This window comes from Lepus europaeus, chromosome 11 (assembly GCF_033115175.1).
Source record: "Lepus europaeus isolate LE1 chromosome 11, mLepTim1.pri, whole genome shotgun sequence".
In the NCBI taxonomy this organism is placed as follows: domain Eukaryota; kingdom Metazoa; phylum Chordata; class Mammalia; order Lagomorpha; family Leporidae; genus Lepus; species Lepus europaeus.
In genome coordinates, this window is record NC_084837.1 from 87,113,127 (window position 1) to 87,137,547 (window position 24,421).

Below are 24,421 nucleotides of genomic sequence, written 5' to 3' on the forward strand. Positions count from 1 at the left end.
GGCCCACGATGCTCAAGACAAAAGCGGGCTCGTGTCCCAGAATTTTAGAACTGAGAAAGAACCATGGAGATCTTTGAATCTGGTCCTGAGGCCCAGGAAGGTAGGCAGAGGGTCACAGTCACACAGGAAGGAGTTGAAATTTTACATCTATAAACAGCTCCTCTCTCTCTCTCTCTCTCTCTCTCTCTGGTTGAGATGCTACCTAAGACACCCACATGTCCAAGTCCGAGTCTCAGCTCCACTTCCAATTCCAGCTTCCTGCTAATGCGCACCGCGGGTGGCAGCAGGCGGTGGCTCATGTACTTAGGTCCCTGTCACCCACATGGAAGACACAGATAGAGTTCTGGGCTCTTGGCTTCAGCCTGGCCTAACCCTAGCTGTTGTGGGTATTTGGGGAGTGAACCAGTGGCTGGGAGAGCTCTGTCTACCTCTGTCCATCTCTCTGTTTCTGTCTCTCTCTGCATTTCAAATAAAATAAATAAATAAGAAAAGCTTTAAAAAGGAAAGAAAAGCAGTTTCTGGTGGAAGTGGGAGCTAGGGAGGGTGCAGAGTGAACATGATGGTGTCAGGGTCACATCCCAGCTCCTCCAGGACCTCTCAGTAATGGGGATCACAGCAGGTGTCTTGTTGAAGCCAGGTACTCCCTGACCCGCCCACCCCTGGCTCCTCTGCTCTGATGACATCAACACTGGCTGAAACCTGAACAAAGGATGGTGCCATTGGTGGATGGGGAGCAGGACCCCACACCCATAAATACTTGGTGCCTTCTCCAAAGAAGGGCCGGAGGGGGGGGGTGCTGTGGCACAGTAGTTAAGCCTTTGCCTGAAACACAGGCATCCCACATGGGCTCCAGTTCATGTCCTGGCTGCTCCACTTTGGATCCAGCTCCCTGCTAATGCTATTTCCCTGGGAAAAGCAACAGAAGAAGACCCAAGTGCTTAGGCTCCTGCACCTACATGGGAGATCTGGAAGAAGCTTCTGGCTCCTGGCTTCAGCCTGGCCCAGTACCAGCTATTGCAACCATCTGGGAAGTAAAACCAGTGGATGGAAAATTGATTTCTTTCTCTCTCTCCTCCTCTCCCTCTCTCTCAGTTACTCTGACTTTCAAATAAATAAATCTTTTTTTAAAAAGACAAGGCACTGCTCCCTCCCATTTCCCACAAAGGCAAACTGAGGCCCAGCTGTGTCAAGGGAGTGGGAGAACTTGCACCCAGAGCTGGTCCTCTTGCAGGCTGTCTGCACCTGCACTGACACGAGGTGTCTGTGAAGTCTCCCCATGTCCAGGGCAAGAGCGGGTGGGCTTTTATGACCAGCAAGGTTTGGGGATGAATTTTGGGGCGTCCCTGATCCCTCCCCCACAGAAGCCTGCAGAGTGCTTGCAGACACAATCGCTGGTGGGTCGGGGCCAGGCTGGGAGGGGGACATGGTAGACAGGGCCACGAGGCTGGGCCCAGGGCTCCGGAGCCCCCCAGACCCGGGCCTTCAGGCTGGGGATGGGAGCAGGAAGCAGAAGTCAGGCCGCTGGGGCGTGAGTGGGAAGCGCTGGGCAGCCAGGGCTCTCACCCCAGAGATCCAGTGCCCACCCCGTCCCAGGATCCCACCCCCCAGCCACAACTGCCCTATTCCCCTCCCCAGTAAGGGACCCCTGACCTGTGCTTGGGGCCGGTGCCCTTCTGGCAGGCCCAGCCGCCCCTCCCTGCCCGGCTCTCTCCCGTTACCAAGCAGCCTGTTGTCCAACCCATTGTTCAAGGGGCCAAGAGGGCAGGGGCCGCTGCACACCCCTCCCCCAGGTTGGGAGGGGTCTCCCAGCAGCCTCCACACCAGGCGGGGACTGTGGAAGGGGTGGCGTGTGTATGCAACTGCATGAGGTCTTAAGCCACCTTACCCTGGGGACTGTGGCTGTGGCCCAGGCAAGGGGACAGGACAAGGACAATCAGCAGTCTGAGCTGATTACAGCTCCTCCCCGCCACTCCCCCCCCTCCCCCTCCTGCCAGGACCCCCGGGGAGAAGGAGCCTTCGGAGCCCAGATAGTTCCTCTCCTGTGACTTGTTCTGAATTTTCAAACAAAGAGTAATTATGACAGATGTGGAGCAATCAGCAGCATTATGCGGAAACAAGACTGGCAAGGGAGCTGGGGGCGGGGCGGGGCACCTGCTTTCCCTCCTGGGAAGCCGCGGCTCCGGCTCCACCTCCACCTCCAGCAGTCCCAGCAACTTCGGAGCTGTCGAGCTGTCGCTGGCCAGCTCCGCCCTGCCTCACAGCAGGGGCTCCCACCTAGGCCAGGGCTCCAGCCAGCTCTCTGCCCCCCACCTTCCCTGCACCCAGATATCTGCCGTTTAATGCTGTTATGCCGAGGTGTGAATTTGGGGCAACAGTTAAGACACAGCTTGGGACCCCTGCACCCCCCATCAGAGCGCCCAGATGTGAGTCCCAGCTCCACTTCCAACCCCGGCTTCTTGCTAATGCATACCCTGGGTGGCAGCAGGGGATGGCTCAAGCGCGTGGGTCCCTGCCACCAGTGTGGGAGATCTGGACTGAGTTCCAGGCTCCTGGCTTTGAACTGGCCCGGCCACGGCTGCTGTAAGCATTTGGGGAATGAACCAGGGGTGGAAAACATCTCTGTCTCTGTCTCTCTGCCTTTCAAATAAAATAAAAATAAGTAAATAAATTTTAAAAAGCGACTGATACATTCTCCAAGGATTTGAATCCACCCTAAAGGCACTCAGGCCAGTGAGCTTGCAGTGAGTCAGACTGGGTTTAAATTCCAGCTTCCCTATTTAATTAACTGGACAAGTTAATTAATCATTCTGGTTTCCACTTACTCATTGATAAAACAGGAATAATGTCTATCTGTGGGATTGTTGTGGGAATTAAGCAAATGAACACATAAGGGGTTTAGACCAGGGCTGCCCCATCGGACTACTGCCACCTGCTATCTCACGACAGGTGTCTGAACACAGGCACCCTTGAGACCTATGGAGCCCTCATCCAGTGCCTCTGCAAGCCCCCAGCCCACACAGTGAATCACTCCCCCCTGGCCTCAGTGGTCAAATCTGTAAAATGGGCCAGGTGGCCTCCAAGTCTTCTCCCACAATTTTTTTTTGGACAGGCAGAGTGTATAGTGAGAGAGAGAGACAGAGAGAAAGGTCTTCCTTTTGCCGTTGGTTCACCCTCCAATGGCCGCTGTGGCTGGCGGATCGTGCTGATCCGAAGCCAGGAGCCAGGTGCTTCTCCTGGTCTCCCATGCGGGTGCAGGGCCCAAGGACTTGGGCCATCCTCCACTGCACTCCCGGGCCATAGCAGAGAGCTGGCCTGGAAGAGGGGCAACCGGGATAGACTCCGGCGCCCCACCCGGGACTAGAACCTGGTGTGCCGGCACCGCAAGGCGGAGGATTAGCCTGTTAAGCCACGGCGCCGGCCTTTTTTTTTTTTTTTTTTAAGATTTATATTTATTGGCCGGCGCCGTGGCTCAATAGGCTAATCCTCCGCCTTGCGGCGCCAACACACCAGGTTCTAGTCCTGGTCGGGGCACCGGGTTCTGTCCCCGTTGCCCCTCTTCCAGGCCAGCTCTCTGCTGTGGCCCGGGAGTGCAGTGGAGGATGGCCCAAGTCCTTGGGCCCTGCACCCCATGGGAGACCAGGAGAAGCACCTGGCTCCTGCCTTTGGATTGGAGCAGCGCGCCGGCTGCAGCATGCCGGCCGCGGCGGCCATTGGAGGGTGAACCAGCGGCAAACGAAGACCTTTCTCTCTGTCTCTCTTTCTCACTGTCCACTCTGCCTGTCAAAAAAAAAAAAAAAAAGATTTATATTTATTTAAAATGAAGAGCGACAGAGAGATAGAGAATTTTCGATCCACTGGTTCACCCCTCAAATGGCTGCTACATCCAGGGTTGGCCCAGGCTGAAGCCAGGATCCAGGAATTCCATCCCATTCTCCACGTGGGTGGTAGGGGCCCCAGCACTTGAACCATCTCTGCTGCCTTCCCATTAGCAGGGAGCTCAATTGGAAGTGGATCAGCTGGGACTCGAACCAATGCTCCAACATGGGATGTCAGCATCACACGCAGCGGCTTACCCGCTGTGTCACAGTGCCCGCCCCTGTCCAGGGGCCCTCTTCCCTCACACCTGGAGACTAGAAAGCTGTCTGACGCGCTAGGTGGACCGGGCATCTTAGCATCCATCCGCTGCAGCCTGTAACTCAGCAAAAGGGCTGGAGCTCGCTTCTCGGTCATGGCCGGCTGCCCCCTCTCTCCCTTTAGGTGGTCTGGTCTCCATCTGCCCACCCCAGTCCCTGGGGCCTCCTTCGAGCAGCCATCACCCACCCCCTACATTCCAGTGGCCTTGGGGGCAGCAGCCAGACCAGAAAGTCCAGTTCTTGCCCATTATCACTACTTGCATCTGCACTGCAACCTAACACCAGCATTCCAGAGAGCAGCCAGGGCTGCCCCCACACCCACTGTGGTCAGTGTCAGCGGCCAGGCCCCAGGCAGGCCCCAGCCGGGCAAGGGACTCTCAGATTGCACTTGGTGCGGGCGGCCCCAGGGGTGCTCTGATCGGCTCAGGAGGCCACAGACCCCGTCCCTGGGGGTCCTCTTCACCTTGCCCTCTGCAGGGGCCTGCACTAGCGAGCAATGCCCCTCTAGGCACAGTGGAAGACAGGGGCCTAGAGTCTCCCACAGCTGGAGGAGGAGGAGGAGGGGAGAGGGGGAGAGAGAGGCTGCAGGAAGGAAGGAAGTAGTCAGGACAGGGTGGGAGCAACTTGGGCTAGGGCTGAGAGACACTAAAGACCAACGCACTCAACGTGGTCCCAGGGGAAGGCCGGGGTCCGGGCCACGTGTGGAGAGGGACAAAGGCCAAGAGAGAGCATTGAAACCAAGATCCACAGGAGATGCAGCGGGGTGAGTGTTCGGTCTCGCAGTTAAGACGCCCGCATCCCATATCATGCAGACCCTGGGAAGCAACAGGTGATGGCTCCAGTACCTGGGTCCCTACCACTCATGTGGGAGACCCGGATTGACTTCCTGCTTGGGGCGGACTGAGCCCTGGCCGTTAGCATTTGGGGAGTCAGACCGTGGATGGAATGTGTCTTTCTCTGATTCTCAAATAAACAACAACTTAAGCTGCTGTTCTGCCATTGGCTGAGCCAGATGAAGCACATCCTGGCCCCTCCAGCTTGCCTGTGAGGCCACCCCTACTCCTTCATCTCCCTGGAGTCTGGGGCCTGGGGCCTGGCCAGAAGTGCCCCCTCTTCCAGTGCTTTGAGCCTCTGCTCAGCCCCTGCTCCCTGGACAGTGAGTCCAGGTGCCGCTCCACAGGGAGCCCGTAGAAGCGACTCTCATGTTCCCTTCTTAGATTTGAATGCAGTGCCAGGATTAGCGTTTCTAAGAAAGGGGTATATAAGCTGGGGCAGGGAGAGCCAGCTCAGACATCAAGAGAGGCTCTTTGGTGAGGATGGGACAGCACAGGACAGCAACCAGGTTTGGGGGCACCCACTTCACAAATCAGAAAACTGTGGTCTGGGGCAGGCGTTTGGAGCAGTGGTCAAGGTGTTGCTTGGGACGCCTGCATTCCATATCAGAGTAGCTGGTTCACGCCCTGGCTACTCCACTTCTGAGCCAGTTCCTGGCTAATGTGCACCCTGGCAGGCAGCAGGTGGTGGCCCAAATGCTTGAATCCTTGCCACCCATAGGGAGACCTGGATGGAGTTCTGGGCTCTTGGCTTCAGCCTTGGCTGTTAAGTTGAGAGCATTGGGGCTGGTGCTATGGCGTGGCGGTTAAGGCTGCCACCTGCAGAGCCAGCATCCCATATGGGCCCTGGTTCGAGTTCCAGCTGCTCCACTTCCAATCCAGCTCTCTACAATGCCCTGGGAAAGCAGTAGAAGATGTCCCAAGTCCTTGGGCCCATGTACTCCCCACATGGGAGACCCGGAAGAAGCTCCTGGCTCCTGGCTTTGGATCAGCGCAGCTCTGGCCGTTGTGGCCATCTGGGGAGTGAACCAGCAGATGGAAGACCTCTCTCTCTCTCTTTCTCTCTCTCTCTGCTCTGCCTCCCTGTAAGCTCTCTGCCTTTCAAATAAATAAATAAATAAATCTCTTTTTAAAAAACTTGGAAATACATTTTTAAAAAGTTGAGAGCATTTGGGGAGTGAGCCAATGAATAGATCTCCCTCCTTGTCTGTGTTAGGCCATGATGTCAGCCTCCAGCCACCACCCTAAGGCTCTGGGTCTCGCAGCAGTAGGCTCAGACGGGGCCAGTCCCTTGGAGGACCTGATGAAATGACCTAGCATTGCCTTCTTCCCTGGCGCCAGTTCCCTCTGCTCCAGCCCAGCCCTGCCGCTCCAGGGAGGAAGGATTCCCAGAGACAAGCTCTTTCAGGACGCACGGACCCAATCATCAACCACGCTTACAAAGTCGGAGCACACACCTGTTCGAGCAGGTGCCCACACAGGTACACACACACAGCTGGCCTCTGTTGTCCTTGTTTGCAACCAGACGACGGCAGAAGCTTCTGCAGCCATAGGTTTGTTAGCCCAGGCAGGCGTTTTTGGTGGAACCACTCAGTCTTGTTTAGACAAAGACAGGAGTGAGCTGTTGAGTTTTCTACCCTCGGTGCCCCTTCTGTTCCATTCTACTTGTATTGAAAGCTGGGCAGAACAGCCTTCAAGCTGCTGGGGGAGAGTCAGTCTCTCTCTCTCTCTCTCTCTCTCTCTCTCTCTCTCTCTCTCATACACACACACACACACACACACGCAGCCTGAGGGGATTCTGGGCAGGAGGACAAGGCAACGCAAGCCGGCCAGGAGTGAGAGCGTCCTGTCTCCCGGGCTGGGGAGGGGAGCGAGGGCAGAGGGGGCCGGCACTGCATTTGCAGCCTGCAAATGCCTCTCCTATTCAGCGGCCCGAATTCCCAGCCAAGGCGCCCGGCCGCTGACAATGCCGGGCACGGGAACAGAGAAGATTTGCACATTGTGTTCAAGGGGCCAGCTGGCTGCCTGCGACAGTGCAGCCAAGGTGTGGGAACCAGAAGCGATCGACTTCCACACTCGTCCTGCAGGCGGGGCTGGGGGCCTCACTCCACTCCCACCCCCCGCCCCGCAGTTGGGGCCAAAGAGCCTGAGGACACAGGCCCCAGCCAGCCAGAGAGAGAGGAGGTCTAAGGCAGGAGACCCAAGCCCCAGGCACAGGCGGCACGGAGCCCTTCAGTCTGAGAGTCACAGCCCATCTGGACAGGAAGTCTTGGTGCAGCAGGGATGAGCCCGCCCCGTGTGCATTGCGGGCTCGGCTGTCCTGTAGCTATGCTGTCAATCAGAGGCAGGGAGAGGGGCATGGGGGGGTGGGGGGAGGGGACGGAGAAGGAGAGGAGAGATTGGGAGAGAAACAGAGAGAGACAGAGCTCTGTGCCCAGGCCATGTGTTCCGGCAGTGGCCAGGAACAGGAGAAATACAAAAGGAGGGGAAGCCCGCCTAGGCTTAAAGTCTCATGGGAGAGACAGATGGGCACCCAGGCTCAGTCACTTAACAAGGCTCGAAGCCATCCCAGGGAGGGAGGGCGAGCCTGGAGGCCACAGACCCCACCGAGGGAAGCCGAGGCTGCGCACTAAGTGGTCTTTGGGGAGGCATTGGGTGTGGGAGGAACAGGCAACAGACTGGGAGAGGCCCCAGGGCAGACAGGAGCCTCCGTCCACACTCCCCCTGCAGTTTCACGATGAGGAAAGCAAGGCCCAGAGAGGGTGAGTGACTTATCTGCAGCCACACAGGACTCCTGCTATCCAGACAAGGTGCTCTTCTCACTTCACGGCTTCTCGGAAGTGTCAGAAGGGGCCCGCCTAGGGAGTGCTGAGCGACAGGCGAGCTCCTCAGGATGAGGGCAGGCGTGGGACAGCCACTCCCTCATCACCTCAGGATACTTCTGCAGCAGCACCTGCCTCCTGCCCGAATGGACAAAACTGTCTGTGTGCCCCAGGGGTGGAGGAGAGGTCTTCCCTACTTAGGGCGCTGCCGCTGAGCTGCCCCTCCAAGACGACGGGCGTGACAGAGGCCACCTAGCCAGTAACTACCTCCTTCTCTGGGCCCCTGCCCTCCACAGCGCCCACCAGATACACTGAGGCCCTCACCACTGCCCCACGGATCCGCCCATAGTTCCCCTGGTCTCCCCCCACCCCACCTCCATCCCGGGGCGGGGGAGCTGCTTCCTTGCCCATCACACAAGGAGGATTTTGTAGCTAAAGGCGAATTCCAGAGCAGCTGGCTCAGCGGCCACCCCCCAGTCTGGCTGAGGACAGACTGGCCTCTGGAAGCAGGGACCAAGGGTCTGAGCAGACAGGCGACTCACGGAGGCAGAGAGAGTGGGGAGCAGACCCCACGCTCCCTCACCTGGCTGCGTCTCTCTAGGAGTCTGGGGTCACAGGGCCCCACCCCGGGAATCACACACAGTCCACGGAGCTCCTCTGTGGCCTCCCCCAGATTGATAACTGTTGGTAATCTTAGTTCCCTGATAATAGTTAAGGAACATGGAGCCAGCCCTGTGTCACAGCAGGTAAAGCCGCCATCTGCGGTGCCAGCATCTCATATGGGCATTGGTGTGAATCCCAGCTGCTCCTCTCCCGATCCAGCTCTCTGCTATGGCCTGGGAAAGCAGTAGAAGATGGCCCAGATCCTTGGGCCCCTGCACCCGCACAGGAGACCTGGAAGAAGCTCCTGGCTCCTGGCTTCGGATTGGTGCTGCTCCAGTCATTGTGGCCATCTGGGGAGTGAACCAACAGATGGAAAACCTCTCTCTCTCTCTCTCCCTGTCTGCCTCTGCCCCTCTGTGACTCTGCCTTTCAAATAAATAAATCTTTAAAAAATTATTTAAAGGACAGAGATAGAGAGGCAGGGATCTCCCATTTGCTGGTTCACTCCCCAGACGCAGGCAACAACCAGGGTAGGGTCAGGCTGAAGTCCAGAGCCAGGAACTCCATCCAGGTCTCCCAAATGCTTGAGCTGTCACCTGCTGCCTCCTAGGGTGCACATTAGCAGGAGGCTGGACTCAGAGGCAGGACAGGGACTCAACCTCAGGCACCGGCAAGGGACGTGGGTGTCCCAGACAGAGTCTCAACCACTGAGCCAGATGCCAGCCCCTCCGTACTAAGCTCCTTCACATATCACCACGGGGGCAGCCCACAGCTTGCCCCTGGGTAACTATTACTCCCCCCATCTACAGCATGAGGAAAGTGAGCTCAGGTTATGTGACAGCTCAGTGGGAGGGGAGGGCCGAGACCCAGGCCCACCAAGCCCGGTCCATTGGCCCATGCTGATCACTCCCGCTTAGTCTGCCCAGCCAGGACGGCCCCGGGTAGCAGTGGCACAATCCTGGCTCTTTGAGAGTGGACTGTGGGTGGGGCCAGACCCGACCTCCTCTCCAGTGGGGGTCAGGCCCTAGCACCAACAGGAGCACTTGCTGGGCTTTTCTGAGCTGCCAGCCCCTGTGCCAGGGCCCTGCTGCCGTCACAGCCTTCTGTCCTCACCCCCAACCCCGGCATTCCGGTGGGGCTGTGCCCATGGCTTTTTCCAATGAGGACACAGATACAGAGCCTGGAGAGGATCAAGAGACTTGTGTAGGGGGCACCCATCCATGAGTGGCAGTGCTGGGGGCCACCCCACTGAGGCCTGGCCCCAAGCCCTTGTGTACGGACATCACCACGTGGCCCACAGATGTCCACTCTAGCCCCTCTGCCAGGCCCCTTGTTACTCAGAGAAGGGCTGTGGAGCAGCAGCACCCATGTCACCTGGGCCCTTGTTACACATGCAGAAGTCTAAGCCTTAGCCTAGACCTACAAACTCAAATGCAGAATTTATATAGGCAGAGTTACATAGAGAGGGAGAAACAGAGAGAGAAGAGAGAGCAAGTAGATCTTCCACCCACTGGTTCCCTCCCCAGATGGTTGTAACAGCCAGGGCTGGGCCAGGCCGAAGCCAGGAGCGTGGAACTCCATCCAGGTCTCCCATGTAGGTGCAGGGCCCCAAGCACTTGGGGTATCTTCCGCTGCTTTCCCAGGTGCACTAGCAAGGAGTTGGATCGGAATTGGAGCAGCCAGGACTCAAACCAGTGCTCATGTGTGATGCCAGTGTCACAGGTGTGGCTTAACCCACTGTGCCACAAGGCTGGTCCTCGAAATCAGAACTTTATCAGATCCCCAGGTGACTGGCAGGCTCAGCCATGTGCAGGAGGCCCTGTGCTAGGTCCTAGGGATCTTTACCCCATTTCCCCAAAGGGCCTGAGACCAAGCTGAGGCCAGGGAGGAAGAGCGAGGATGGAACTGGGGCTCTCCATGCTCCTCCCCCTTGAGGTCAGCCCAGCCCCCTTCAGAATCACCCAGGCACACAGGCCAGGCCATGTGAGAGTCGGTGCAGCTCTGCAGGGGAGCTGGCCCCCCCGGGCAGGATGGCAGGGGGGCTCCCCAGCCACCAGACTCAGCTCCCCCAAACAGGGGTCTGGGAGAACCTGCAGGCCTGTCCAGGAAGCGGTTAAAGCTGAACAAGATGCACTGTGGCTCCGATAGTTCCACTCCCTGATAGATTTCCCTGGAGTGCGCCCTAAATGAATCCCAGGGAGGGAGGAAGCTGGGGGCTGGGCACGGAGCAGGCGGTTTGCTGTAGCTGGAGACTGCACCTCAGGGCTGGGCCAGGGCCACCACCTTTAAAAGAATGAAGAGATGGCTGCTGTTACCCAGGGCCTCCCGTGTGCCAGGCGGAGTGTGGGCACAAGCGCACCACAGAGGCCGCCACAGAATTCCTGGAAAGGGCATAGTATGAGAAACTCTGCGGGATTTCAACATTTTCTGCACAAAAATAAACATCTTTTAAAAAAAGATCTATTTGATGGGGCCGGCACTGTGGCACTGTGGATTAAAGCCCTGGCCTGAAGCGCCGGCATCCCATATGGGCACCGGTTCTAGTCTTGGCTGCTCTTCTTCTGATCCAGCTCTCTGCTGCAGCCTGAGAAAGCAGTAGATGTCCCAAGTCCTTGGGCCCCTGCACCCGTGTGGGAGACCGGGAAGACGCTCCTGGCTTCGGACCGGCACAACTCCAGCAGTTGTGCTAATTGGGGAGTGAACCAGCGGATGGAAGACCTCTCTCTCTCTCCCTGCCTCTCCTCTCTCTGTGTAACTCTAACTTTCAAATAAATAAATAAATCTTTAAAAAATATTTATTTGAGAGGCAGAGAGAGAACAGATACAAAGAGCTCCCAACCTCTGGTTCACTTCTTAAATGCCTGCAATGCCTGGGGCTGGGCTGGGACCAAAGCCAGGAGCCAGAAGCTCACTCCAGGTCTCCCACATGGGTGGTAGGGACCCAACTACCTAAGCCATCACCTGCTGCCTCTCAGGAAACTGGGATTGAGAGTGGAGCCAGGACTGAGACCCAGGTACTCGGATGTGGGTTTGGGCATCTGAACCAGCAGCTAAACCACAAGGCCTGAACTTCTCTTGTAATTCCATTCTCCATGAACTTTTTAGAATTCTCTTGTACAAGGCATGCCCATTTTTTTAAACTAATATTATTTATTTATTTGAAAGGCAGACACACGCACACACACACACACACGCACGCACGCACACATGCCTATACATGCAAATAGAAAGAGAGGGCCGGCGCTGTTGGTAATAGTAGGTTAAGCATCCACTTGCGGCGCCAGCATCCCATATGGGCGCCCATTCAAGTCCCGACTGCTTCTTTTCTGATCTAGCTCTCTGGTATGGCCTAGGAAAGCGGTGGAAGATGCCCCAAGTGCTTGGGCCCCTGCACCCACGTGGGAGACCCAGAAGAAGCTCCTGGCTCCTGGCTTTGGATTGGTCCAGCTCCAGCCATTTCAGTCATCTGTGGAGTAAACCAGTGGACAGAAGACCTTTCTCTCTGTTTCTCCTTCTCTCTGTAGCTCTGCCTCTCAAGAAATAAATAAATCTTTGAAAGAGAGCGAGCTCTTCCATCTACTGTTCACTCCCCAGTTGCCTGCACCAGCTAGGGCTAGGCCAGGCAGAAGCCAGGAGCCCCAGGAACCCCACTGGAGTCTCCCACATGGGTGGCAGGGGCCAAATACTTGAGCCATCACCCTTTGCCTCTCAGAGTGAAAATTAGCAGGAAAGTAAATCAGAAGTGGAGCCTGGAGTCGAACCCGGGGCCTTTGATATGAGATGCAGGCATGTCAGTCGGTGTTTGGTATGCCCATTTCACAGATAAGAAACAGCTGGGAGCACATGCACTTGCCCAGGGTCTCATCACTAACAAATTTCAGCTTCAAGCGCCCGGGACCGTAAGGCAGAGAATCAGGCTGTCAGCATTCCATGCCACTCCCTCCTCACAGGGCAACACTGGAACCTGAAGCCGCACGGGGTCAGCCTGCAGTGGAGCCCCCACCCCCCACCCCCGGCCAGGCTGAGTCTCAAGGACAGCACCTGAGCACGCTGGGATGGAAGGGGGTGCACTCCCAGCAGACGCATATGGGCCTGGGCGCTTGTGGGCCCTGCCGGGTTAGCCTCTGGGGTGGATGTGTGTCTGGGACAGGTGCTTAGCACGCCGGCTCCTCCCTGGCCCCTGAGGAGCGGGTAGGAGAGGCAGGGGGCTTGGAGCGCTGCTCACAACTTTTCAGACAGGCATACCCCACTGCGTCACACACCTGCAGCAGTGGCACGTGGGCAGGGAGGGGAAACCCAGGCAACTCAGCAGCTTTGGGAATTACTGTGGACATTGGCCTGTGTGGTGAGAACAGGGGACCCAGCCACATGGCTGCTGGGTGTCCCAGCATCCCCGGGGGGGACCCTGGCCCCCAGAGGCCATGTCAGACTGCTGGTGTATAACAACAATCTCTCGGCTGTTTCCAGGACCCCCTAAGGGTCGACCCCACCCACAGCTCAATTTCTTACACTATCAGGAGTTAAAGGAAACCAAACATCTTGAAGGTATTACCACTCCTAGAAAAGCACATTCACCATTAGCTGCAGCCACAAAGCCTCCAAGATCCTGGGCTGGTGACACAGAGGCCAGCAGGGCCATGTGTCCTTGGCACTGACAGAGGTTGTGGGGGCACCCCAAGAACTCGGTTCCCACTCACAAACCTCCCTGGGGTCCCCACCCTCTCCGTCACACCCAGTCATCCGCTCAGGCTGCACCAGGGCGAGGGGTGGCTGAGCCAGGAGCCGTTCGGTCTCGAAGTCCAGGGCTGCCTCCCAGCAAGCTCCATCTGGGGGCCTGGAGCTGCCTGCCTTTGAACAAAGAGGCATGTCCCCCGCTGCCTGCCTGGGCTCCTGCCTCGGAGCCTTCATCACCGCCCAGCCGCAAATGCCCTCGGAGCCTGGAAGAAAGCTGTCGGCCTTTGACCATGGGGAGAGAGGCAGCGAGCGGGAGGCTGTGGGCGCCAGGCTGCCGACACTCAGGCCTGGCTCTCTTGCTGCCCACAGAGACATGGAGGGGAGGGAGTTTGGCCCAGTGATAAAGATGCCACTGGGGACGCCTGCATCCCATGTTGGAGTGCCTGGGTTCAATTCTGATTGCAGCTTTTTGCTAATGTGCATCTCAGGGGCAGCCGCAGGCAATGGCTTGAGTACCTGGGTCCCTGCCACCTAAGCAGGAGTTCCTGATGGAGTTCTTGGCTCTTGGCTTTATCCTAGCCTAGCCTTGGCTGTTGGGGTATTTGGGGGAGAGGAGTGAACCAGCAAATAGGAGATCTCTGTCTTTCTGTCTCCATCTCTCACTTTCTTTCTGACTTTCAAATAAAATGAAAATGAAAAATTGTATTTAAAAGGCAGAGAGACAAAGAGAGAGATTTTCCATCCACTGGTCCATTCCCCAAGTGCCTGCAGCAGCCAGGGGGTAGGCTAAGCCAAAGCCAGGATGCTGGAAGTCGCTCTGAGTCTCCCACATGGGTGGCAGGGACTCGGGCACAGAGCCATCATCAGCTGCCTTCTAAGATGTGCGTCAGCAGGAAGCTGAATCAGAAGTGGAGGAGCTAGGACTTGAATTAGGCATTGATGTGACATGTGGGCGACCCAACCACTGTGACACAACACAGCCCTTCAATGCAGTGTTTTACCATGCTCCTGAATCCCCCTAAGGCTCCATTTACTCCTCTATAAAAGGGAATGACAGTGGCTCCTCTCCCAGGGTCTCCGTGATGACAACACAGGATAACTCACTGCAGCACTTAGGCAGAGTGACAGCACACACCCCGTAGGAGGGGACTTCGAGAGGTTCACAGAAAATGTGCCTTATGAAGAAACTATGCAAGGATAGCAAAAATTTTTTTGGCGCCAAAATATGGTCACCTTTTAATTCCATGTTTTCCACACCTTTTGCAAGTCTTCCCATGGTCAGCTGTTAGTATTATTAGTATTATACTAATAGTATCATTACTAAACCAGGCTGGTTAAAGACTATGTTCCTCCTGGAAGTAGAGAGGCAGAGGATGGGGAACATTCCCCGTGCGCCAAAATGTTTGCCTTTGTCAAGAGCTATGCTTCTTGGCCAAGACCCTCGGTCTGCCACCTCCCCAAATACATGGATGTCTCGGGCTCTGCAACACACTCGCAGGTCTGCAGATTAAACAGCCGTAGCAGCTTTGTGTGGGACAGGCAGTTAAAGCACAGCCGGCACTTTCATCACAAGTGGCCCACGGACGTTCAGAAAAGCACATGAAGGTAAGCCCCAAGGAGCTCATCACTGAGGTAACCCTCAAATTTCCCTACCCTATCTTTTTAAGATTTTGTTTTTCACATTTGAAAGGTAGAGTCAGAGGCCGGCGCCGTGGCTTAACAGGTTAATCCTCCGCCTTGCGGTGTCGGTACACCGGGTTCTAGTCCTGGTTGGGGCGCCGGATTCTATCCCAGTTGCCCCTCTTCCAGGGTAGCTCTCTGCTGTGGCCCGGGAGGGCAGTGGAGGATGGCCCAAGTGCTTGGGCGCTGCACCCGCATGGGAGACCAGGAGAAGCACCTGGCTCCTGGCTTCGGATCAGCGCGATGCACCAGCAGCAGTGCGCCGGCCGCAGCGGCCATTGGAGGGTGAACCAACGGCAAAAAGGAAGACCTTTCTCTCTGTCTCTCTCTCACTATCCACTCTGCCTGTCAAAAAAAAAAAAAAAAAAAAAAAAAAAGAAAGGTAGAATCAGAGACAGAGAAAGAGAGAGAGAGAGAGTCGCAGGTGGTAGCTTTACCCACTACGCCACAATGCTGGCCTCCAAATAAGTATTTTTAAAATGTAGTAGGATTTGGGCTGGTGTGGTACAGTGAATTAAGCCACCATCTACAATGCCGGCATCCCACATGGGCACCAGTTTGAGTCCTGGCTGCTCCGCCTCTGATCCTGCTCCCTGTTAATGGCCTGGGAAAAACATGGGGAAAACATGGGCCTAGGAAGATGCCCAAGTACTTGGGTCCCTGCAGTCCATGTGGAGACCTGGGTGGGGCTCCTGGCTTCTGTCTTCTACCTGGCCCAGCCCCAGCCAGATGGCCATTTGGGGAGTGAACCAGCGGATGGAAGACCTTTCTCTCTGTCTCTCCCTCTCAAATAAATAAATAAATAAAATATTTTACAAAATTCTTGAGACTAAAAAAACAAATCTCTTTCTCCCTGTCCCTTATTCATTTATTATTTGAAAACATAACAACAGAGAGGAAGGAAGGGGAAAGAGAGAGAGAGAGAGGAAGAGGGAGAGAGAGAGAGAGAGAGAAATTTTCCATTTGTTGGTTCACTCCCTAGATGACCACAACAACCAGGTCTGGGCCAGGCTAAAACTGGAACTCTACCCTGCTCTCCTACATGGGTGGCAAGGACCCAAATTTATGGGTCATCTTCTGTTGCCTTCCCAGGCACATCAGCAGGAAGATGGATCAGAAGTGGAGCAGCCGGGAATTGAAATGGTGCTCTGGTATGGGTTGCTGGAGTCACAAGTAGCAACTTAACCCACAGCTTGACCCACTGTACCCAACTCTAACCTATCATATATTTTTAATGTTTACTTATTTTCATCTACTTGAAAAGCAGAGAGGGAGAGGGAGAGGGAGAGGGAGAGAGATCTTCCATTGCTGGTTTACACCCCAAATGCCAGCAACAGCCAGGATGGGGCCAAGGCCAAATCCAGGAGCCAGGAACTCCAGGCACATCTCCCATGTGGGTGGCAGGTACCCAAGTACTTGAGCCATCACCCGCTGCCTCCCAGGATGCGCATCAGCAGGGAGCTGGATCAGAAAGGGAACTTCTCTCCTAGGGACACTGGCACCCCAAACAGCTGCTGAAACCACTGTGACACACCCCCCACCCTCTCACACCATGGAGAAGCTTCAGAACTTCATGACGTTGAGGTCTTAGCCTACCCCAAAGGTTTGAAAGTCAGCACATTGTTAAAAAATACACGTAGCCAAAATTACCCTTTGAAAACCTCTTAAAGCATCCTTAAAGAACAGCAACTGTTTAAACAAGAATCATAGTTGCTGGGGGGCTGGGACACTCCAGGTAGGTATGAGAGGCCCACGGAAACTGAGGGGTACATGCCCATGGGTAGAGCTCTCTCCCCCGAGCCTCGACCTGAGTGTGCCTACATTCTTGTCAGTTCACATCCAATCAGTTCCACGAGCACAAGATATTTCTCCACTGCCAGGCGTCTCCCAACAGACTCCTGCTAGGAAACCCCACCTCTAGGAGCAACATCAATGGTACTGCCCTCCAAGCCCAGGCCTCAGGCGGGCTCCAGGATCGCCCATGCAGCTTATACAAAGAGGAAACAGGGACGCCCACTTACTTGCAGCTTGGATGCGTGCCTTGCGGCTGACCACCAGCCCCAGATGGTTCTGAGCCACGCACTCATAGCCACCCTCGTCTGAGGGGCCACCTCCTCGCTCCAGCCGGAAGTGACGGATTAGCAAGGACCCATTGGCCAGCAAGGTGGAGTGGACGCTCTCTGGCAGCTCCACCCCATTCTTCCTCCAGGTGACTCGCACTGGGGGAGTCCCCTCCACCCTGCAGCCCAGCACCACAGGCTGCCCAGGGACCGCCACAGCATCACTTGGCTCCATGGCAAATGCCAGTTCGGCAGAGTGGCTGAGACCTGCATGGGGGATGGGGAGACAGACGGCAAGAAAAGGAGTCAGCGTGCAATGCCCAGCCAGGAAGAAGCCCCCATACAGGGGTCCCAAGCTCCCTGGGTTCATAGCCCGGGCCCCATGTTCCTGCATGTTAATACGAATCCCTGACATATACAGAACTTTCCGCACTGCAAAGCGCCATCCCAGGCAGTGTTTTACTTCAGCATCAGCCCTGCTCAGGGAGATGCGAATGATGTGGGCATTCCCTCTGCCACAGGTAAGGAATCAGGAGCCCAGAAATGACAAGCGACTTGCTCAAGGCCTCCCGGGTCAGCACAAAGACACCCTGACACAGCTGCCACTCCTGTGGTCACCCCGGAGAAGCACGGAGGCCCCCCACAAAACTTGCAGGGCGGGACCATAGATCAATTGCGCAACCCGTCCTCATCCGCTCACAGCAAGGCACAGGGGTGCTTGGCGGTATTAACAGACCCCAAGGTACTAAGGGCAGTAAAAAGTTCTAAAGAAATGCTGAGTGAGACGGTTAAAACAAAACAACAACAACAAAAACCCTGTGCTTGTTGCTGGCAAAACCATCAGAGGCCAAGTCCCACGCCTGGGGTGGGGCAGGGCGTGTGGGCCCAGCACCCAGGCAATGGCCTTTGCACCACCCTACGATGCGCTGGGGGTCATCGGGAGAGATGAGGAGTGGCAACCTGCTGCTGTAATTTCCCAGCTCAGGGAGAAAGGATTCCTAGGACCTTTGCTCCCAGCCAAGCCACTGCTCCTGCAGAAGCCAGCTTAGCTGGGCAGGGAGGGGGAGTGGGAAGAGAGGGGAAAGCAGGGCAGGAGGAACGGGCCCTCCACCCCAGGCACAACGCCAACTCCTCAACTCCTCCGGCAAGCCACTCACCAGGCCGAAGACAACCTCGCTGCTGGAGGAATGACCCCACCCACGGACCCCTCCTCGCATTTCCAAGGAACTAGCTATCCCGGAGCCGGCCCCTCCCAGCTGGGGAGGGTGGGCAAGCGGATGGGGAGGGAGGAGGGGCCGCAACGCAGGGGCGCGCGCACCCCACGAAGTGCTCCAAGACGCCCGAGGAACATCGGCCGTCCAACCTCCCCGTGAGCCGCGTTTCAGCCGCCGCCGCCCCAGTGGGACCCGGCTACCGCCCTCCGCGCTCAAGTTTCCCCGGGATGCGGGCGCGGTGCTCTGCTTCCTGGGGCGACCACAGAGCCAGCAGCCCAGACCCGGTGTGCCCGGGACTCGGCGGTGGATGGGAAGGGGCTGGATCTGCACCGGTCTCCGGGGACCTGGGCCCGAAACAGCCACCGAGGGGACGCCGCGGAGGTGGTCGAGCTAAGCACTGCAAAGCCGCCCCGGCCCGCGAGCCGGGGGCAGGGTCTCTCCGCAGGCGCACTCTCCCGGGAGGGCGGGGACCCAGGCATCCTCGGCGCTCTCGTGCGCTCGCGCTCGGGGGCATCTCCTGGTCTTGGCTCCAAGGTTCTGTCCCCGGCTGCCCCCTCCCCACACGCCGCCGGCGAAAATCTTCATCCTCCTCCTCCTCCTTGGACTCTCCCGCGCACTCACTGGCCAGCTCCCAGCTCCAAATCCAGGACGCGCCCCCTCCGCTCCGCGCAGCCGGCGGGTCCCGGTCCCCGGCCCCTGGCTGCGGTCTCCAGCCTCGGTCACCTGGGGCTACTCGGGGTCCACCGACAGGCTCCACGCACTCAGCTCACACCCTCGATTGGGAACCGGCCGCGGGGTCTCCCCTGGCCCCAAGGCCAGCCCGCCCCTCTATCTCTTGCCTCGCCGCACTCCTTGCTCCTCGGTCCGGGCTCTGGGTCCTGCTCCGAGTCCCGGAGCCGCAGGGGACCGAGTCCTGGTCTCTCCCCCGGAGTTCGGTCCTCGGCACTCCCTTTCGGCCCCCGGCAGCTCTACCTCCCCGCTTCTCCCCGTCCCGCTACGCTTCCTCCCACTCGGTCCCTCCCGCGAGGGGTTCGTGCGCAGGTCCGCAGCTCTCTCCGGGTGCGCCCCTCGCGCCCACGTACGCCCCTCTCGCTCTCCCCCATGCTCGGGCCGGAGCCGCCGGAGCCACGGCCACCCTCGCTCACCCTCGCTCGGCACGGGCAGCAGCAGCAGCAGCGGCGGCAGCAGCAGCAGCAGGAGCCAGTGCCAGCGCGGCGCGGGCGGGCGGCGCGGGGACGCAGCGCGCGGTGCAGCCATGGGGCTGGGGGTCCGCTCGGCTCGGCAACGCGCGGCTCCCGGGCCTCTCGCAGCTCACAGCGTCCCGCGGGGTCGGCGCCAGGGCCGGCGCCGGGGCTCCGGCCGGGGCCGAGCCCGGGCGGCGGGGGGCTGGGGCCGCATGCCTGCCTAGGAGCGCGGGGCGCACAGGGGGAGCGCCGCTTGCGCCATCTTGCACCCACCCTGGCGATCTGTCAGCCTCGCCCGGGGTGCGCGCTCCGCACTCACACAGCCCGCGCCGCCCCGCCCTCCTCCTCTGCCCGCCGCCCCCCTCCCCTCCCCGCCCGGTCCCCTCCCCCAGCCCCTCTCCCCGGAGGCCCGGTCTGGGGAACAAAAGAGCCGGCGAGCGCTTTAAGCGGCCGGACATTCCCGGCTGCGCGGCGGACGCGCCCCCTGCGCTTTGAACTGCGGCTGGAGCGGCCGGCGCCGTCCCGGGCTGCAGCCCGGGACCCCTCCCGTCTGCCCCAGGACTCGGGGGCCTGGGGAAGTGGGTCCCGGCTGCGGAGAAACGCGCCCAGCTGCGGGTTTGCTCCGAGCCACTCTGCCTGCCGCGCCCTCCTCCGCAGCGTCCGAGTCTGGGTTTTAGAGGCCGTTGCCTAAAAGCTGCGCGAAGTTGTCCGCGGCTCGGCTCTCCAAGGATTTCCGGTCTTTGCACGCAGAAGCGAGGTGGTTTAGGGGCAGGATCAGCCTCCGCGGACTGAGTCGCCCTGAATTGCCGGGCCGCCTGGGAACGCAAGGGTTCCGTCGGCTGCGTGGCCCGGCCGACCCAGGCAGTCGCGAGCTGAAGGTGAAGACAAGCAGACCTTTAAACAGCTCAGATGACCCGGTCACTGGAAAAGCCCACCGAAGTTAAAATTCCCACTCACGACTCTGGGCCACCAAGCTCTCCCGTGTTTCAAGTCAGAGACCATAGGAGAGGCCAGGGTGACGGGAGGAGCAGGTGGGCTGTCTTGGGAGACGCCCACCCACGTGGACCCCGGAGCTTGGGACTCCCGGCGGCTCCCTATTAATCTGCACCACGGTGATGGGCCGCTCCCTCAAAATGATCCAGCAGCTTCTGAGATTTGGGAGCTGGCGGTCTCTGGCTCTCTCGGCTCTTGACTCAAGGCTTTGGCTGGCATGGCAGGGTTACAATTCTCTTGTTTGACACCGGCTCTGGAAGCTTAGGAGCAGCAGTGCAAACCACAGGTACACAACCAGTTTCGAATCAGACTGCCTGGAGATGGGCCTATTTATTTATTTATTTATTAAAATACATTTATTTGTCTCTCTCTCCAGAGAGAGACAGAGAGATCTTCCATTCACTGGTTCACTCCCCAGATGGCTGCAACTGCCAGGAGTTGTGCCAATCCCAAGCCAGAGCCAGGAGCTTCCTCTGGGTCCCTCATGGGGGTGCAGGAGCCCAAGCACTTGAGCCATCCTCTGCTGCTTCCCGAGGCCCACCAGCAGGGAGCTGGATTGGAAGTGGAGCAGCAGCGGGGCCTCAAACAGGTGCACATATGGGATGCTGGTGTTACAGAGGCTCAACCCCTATACCACCACATCGGCCCCAGAACAGTTTATTTATTTTAAATTTAGTTTATTTATTTATTTGAAAGACAGAGAAAGGGAGAGAGAGAGAGAGAGGTCTTCCATCCACTGGCTCACTCCCCAAATGGCCACATTGGCTGGAGCTGGGTCAATCTGAAGCCAGGAGCCAGGAGCTTCTTCTGGATCTCCCACGTGGGTGCAGGGTCCCAAGCACTTGGACTATCCCCCACTGCTTTCCCAGGCACATTAGCAGGGAGCTGGATCGGAAGTCGAGCAGCCAGGACTCGAACTGGAGCCCATATGAAATGCCAGCGCTGCAGGCCGAGGCTTTAATCTGCTGTGCCACAGTGCTGCAGGCCAGTTTATTAATGATGGGTCTGTACAACCCAGGGACTCCTCATGCGGCTGCAGTGGCAACTGAAAGATGAGCCAGAGAAGCCAGGCTTGAGGCATGTGAGATGTGGGAAGCAGTGGAGAACTTCAAGATAGGCGACCCCAGTGTGCCAGAACCCCCCCTGCACTTCGTGGTGAGGAAGTGAGGGACAGATGGGGCTCTCTTGGCCACAGGCAAGGAGGGAAGGGGAGCCCCTGCCAGGGTCCAAAGTCTCAGAGCTCCTTTCTGCAAGGTTGCTTCTCGGCTCGTGCAGGACTCTGGAAAGGTCAAATTGTTGTCCTGAATTGCTGTCATTTTAAATTCATCTTGACAAGTGTTTAATTCTTCTTTATCACAGCCCTTGGTCTGAGACTGATATGCAAATACATGGCTATTCTGAGGCGTGCAAAATGTGCAGTATCTCTCTGTATGATCTGTCGGCTAACTCGGGTGGGGGGGGCTGGCCCACCACCACTTTGGGGGTGGTCTCGAGCTGGGCCGCCTCTGGCCCTCGCTGCCCTCCAGTGGAAACAGTGACGACCTCAACAGACAGCAGCTGCCAACTGTGATCCTGAGATGAGGTGTGTGTGTGTGTGTAGCTTTGTGAGACTGTGCACAGTTAACGGGCCAGGATGTCTGTGAAGGTGACGCTGTCCACATGTGTGAAGTACAATTTCACGGAAGGAGAGTGGTGGAGCCCACACACCCCGGAGCTGTTTGTTCACCCTTCCTCCGCCTGAGAAGTTTCAACAAGGGTGTGTGCCCGGAGACAGACGTTTGTTAAGAAGCTGCATCCCCTATCCGAGGGCCTGGGTTCCACTCCCTGCTCCGCGTCCTAGTCCAGCTCACTAGTCCCACACACTGGGAAGCAGCAGGTGAGATGGCTCAAGTACTCGAATCCCTGCCATCCGGGAGTTCCTGGCTCCTGGCTTTGACCTGGTCCAGCCCTGGCTGTTGTAGGCATTTGGGGAACGAACCAGCAGATGGAAGTTCTCTCTGTCTCTCTCATGCTCTACCTTAAAAAAAGAAAATTGTGTGCCCAGATGGAGATCTTCAGAATGCCAAAACAAATGCTATCAAAGACACCTCTTGGGGCTGGCATTGTGGTACACTGGGTTAAGCCACTGCTTGCAATGCCACTGGCATCCCATATCCTGAGTTCCTGCTGCTCCACTTTCCATCTGGCTTGCTGTTAATGCTCCTGGGATGGCAGGAGAAGATGGCCCAAGGACTTGGGCCCTTGCCACCCATGTAGGAGACCAAGATGGAATTCCTGGCTCCTGGCTTTGGCCTGGCCCAGATCTGCCTCTTGCAGTCATTTGGGGAGTGAACCAGTAGATGGAAGACATCTTCCTCTATCCCGGTTTAGGAAATAAACTCTGTAGGGGGTGCTGGCACTGTGGAGTAGTGGGTAAAGCCGCCACTTGCAGTGCCAGCATCCCATATGGGTGCAGGTTCGAGTCCTGGCTGCTCCACTTCTGATCCAGCTCTCTGCTATGGCCTGGGAAAGCAGTAGAAGATGGCCCAAATGCTTGGGCTCCTGTACCTGCATGGGAGATCTGGAAGAAGCTCCTGGCTCCTGGCTTCGGATTGGCCCACTCTGGTTGTTGTGATCATTTGGGAAGTAAACCAGCGGATTGAAGACCACTCTCTCTCTCTCTCTCTCTCTCTCTCTCTCTCTCTCTGCAACTCTGCTTTTCAAATAAATAAATAAATCTTTTTTAAAAATAAATTAAAAAGATAAACTCTGAGGACACAAAAGCTGAGAGAATGCCAGTCATTTGTCCCATAGAGAATCACACACACACTTCTGGAAAATAGTTTATTAATTCCTTAGGGGGAAAGATAAATGATCAATGCCTTAGCTTAACACTAAAGAATATAATTGTAAGGAGAAAAAAAAATGCTGGAAAAATAATTAAATAATACAACATGAACTAAATACAGACAAATAAATGAGCAAGTGCTGATTATGCTTGTCATGCATCAAGAAAAAGAAGATTTAAAAAATGAGACTCAGAAAACTTAAGGCATCCATGGTAGGTGACAAAGGGCTTCATACCCTGTACAAGGCCGAGAGACTCTTTTCTAATAAAAATACGGCTACAAAGACACAAGGCTAACACTTCAAAATTACCCAGAGCCCAAATCATATATAATGCTAGTGAGTAATGGCCACTTTCTTATCAACTCTGAGTTATAGGCAGATACCAGATTTATTACTTATTTGCTTTTGAGAAACAATTTTCCACCCAACCTAATGGGTTATAAATTGTCTCATTTGCAGCTATTTAATTTAAACCAGAACCTCGGTGCCTGTTAAACAAGAACATGAAAAATGACTACGTGGTATAATGCTAAGAGCTTACTGTTAAAACAGCCATTGAATTCAATCCAGTTTTTTTTTTTTTCCTTAAAAAAAAAAAAATCAAACCAGCAAAATAAAATGAAGCTTTTGACCTTCAAAGCAATGATGAAACATACACGGTGGTGTTAGCCCAGCCACGCTGAGCGCTGCTGACACGGTGCAAGTGACAACTCTGTCTTTAACGAGAGACAAGACCAACATTAATAATCTTTAGTGTTATCCTAGGCTGGCTGGGGGCGGGTGGCGAGATGCAGGTGCAGATGTGAGACGTGAGTGACACCGAGTGCAATAAACACGGACGCTTCCCGCCTCAAGGAAGCTGCAACTCTGCCGGGAGACAGCTCACCACTTTTTTTTTTTTTTTTTTTAAAGAAAAGAAAGATAGACTAGTTATTTCTAATTTGGCCCGGAAGCCAGAGTTAACTCTTGATGTGCCGATCAGATTCAAGTAGGGAAGCAAAGACCCCACTCTGTGCTCTTATGAGAGGGCAGAGGTGAAAAATCTAATAGATGGTGTTGTTGTCACTACACGGGAGACAGAAGTCAAGCTTCTTCGACAGAGAATGTCTTCAGAATACGGCATAAAGGAAAAACAAAACGAAACGAGCCATCCATCCTTTTTCTGTGCAAAGTCCTCCCCTTCACGCATGCCCAGGATCGGGTCAAATGTGAAGTGCACAGGGCGGGAAGCCGCTAGGCTGCAGCTCCCCTCCTGCTCTTATCTTCAGCTGGGAAGAAAGGTCAGAAACCATGGCCCAGCACAGAACGGAGTCATTGTCCTCAGCGCCTCGGGGTCCCGGCCCCTTCCCCCTATGACTTGGACCCCTCGCCTCCTCCTGGCCCCGCCCCCAGGAGA

General features: G+C 56.5%; 2 protein-coding genes across 2 annotated transcripts in view; both read right to left on the reverse strand.

Moving 5' to 3' along the window:
- IGDCC3 (immunoglobulin superfamily DCC subclass member 3) overlaps window positions 1-19,276 on the reverse strand; it is a 46,254-nt gene extending 26,978 nt beyond the window's left edge. Inside the window, exons 1-2 of the mRNA XM_062206650.1 lie at window positions 19,165-19,276; window positions 16,767-17,072 (exon numbers count right to left, since the gene is read on the reverse strand). Of these exons, the coding sequence (XP_062062634.1) occupies window positions 16,767-17,072; window positions 19,165-19,276 (418 nt within the window). The remainder of the gene's footprint in view (window positions 1-16,766; window positions 17,073-19,164) is intronic.
- Window positions 19,277-19,330: 54 nt separating this feature from the next.
- Window positions 19,331-24,421, reverse strand: part of IGDCC4 (immunoglobulin superfamily DCC subclass member 4) — a 38,437-nt gene continuing 33,346 nt past the window's right edge. The window contains 1 exon segment of the mRNA XM_062206651.1: window positions 19,331-19,423. Coding sequence (XP_062062635.1) covers window positions 19,331-19,423 — 93 coding nt within the window.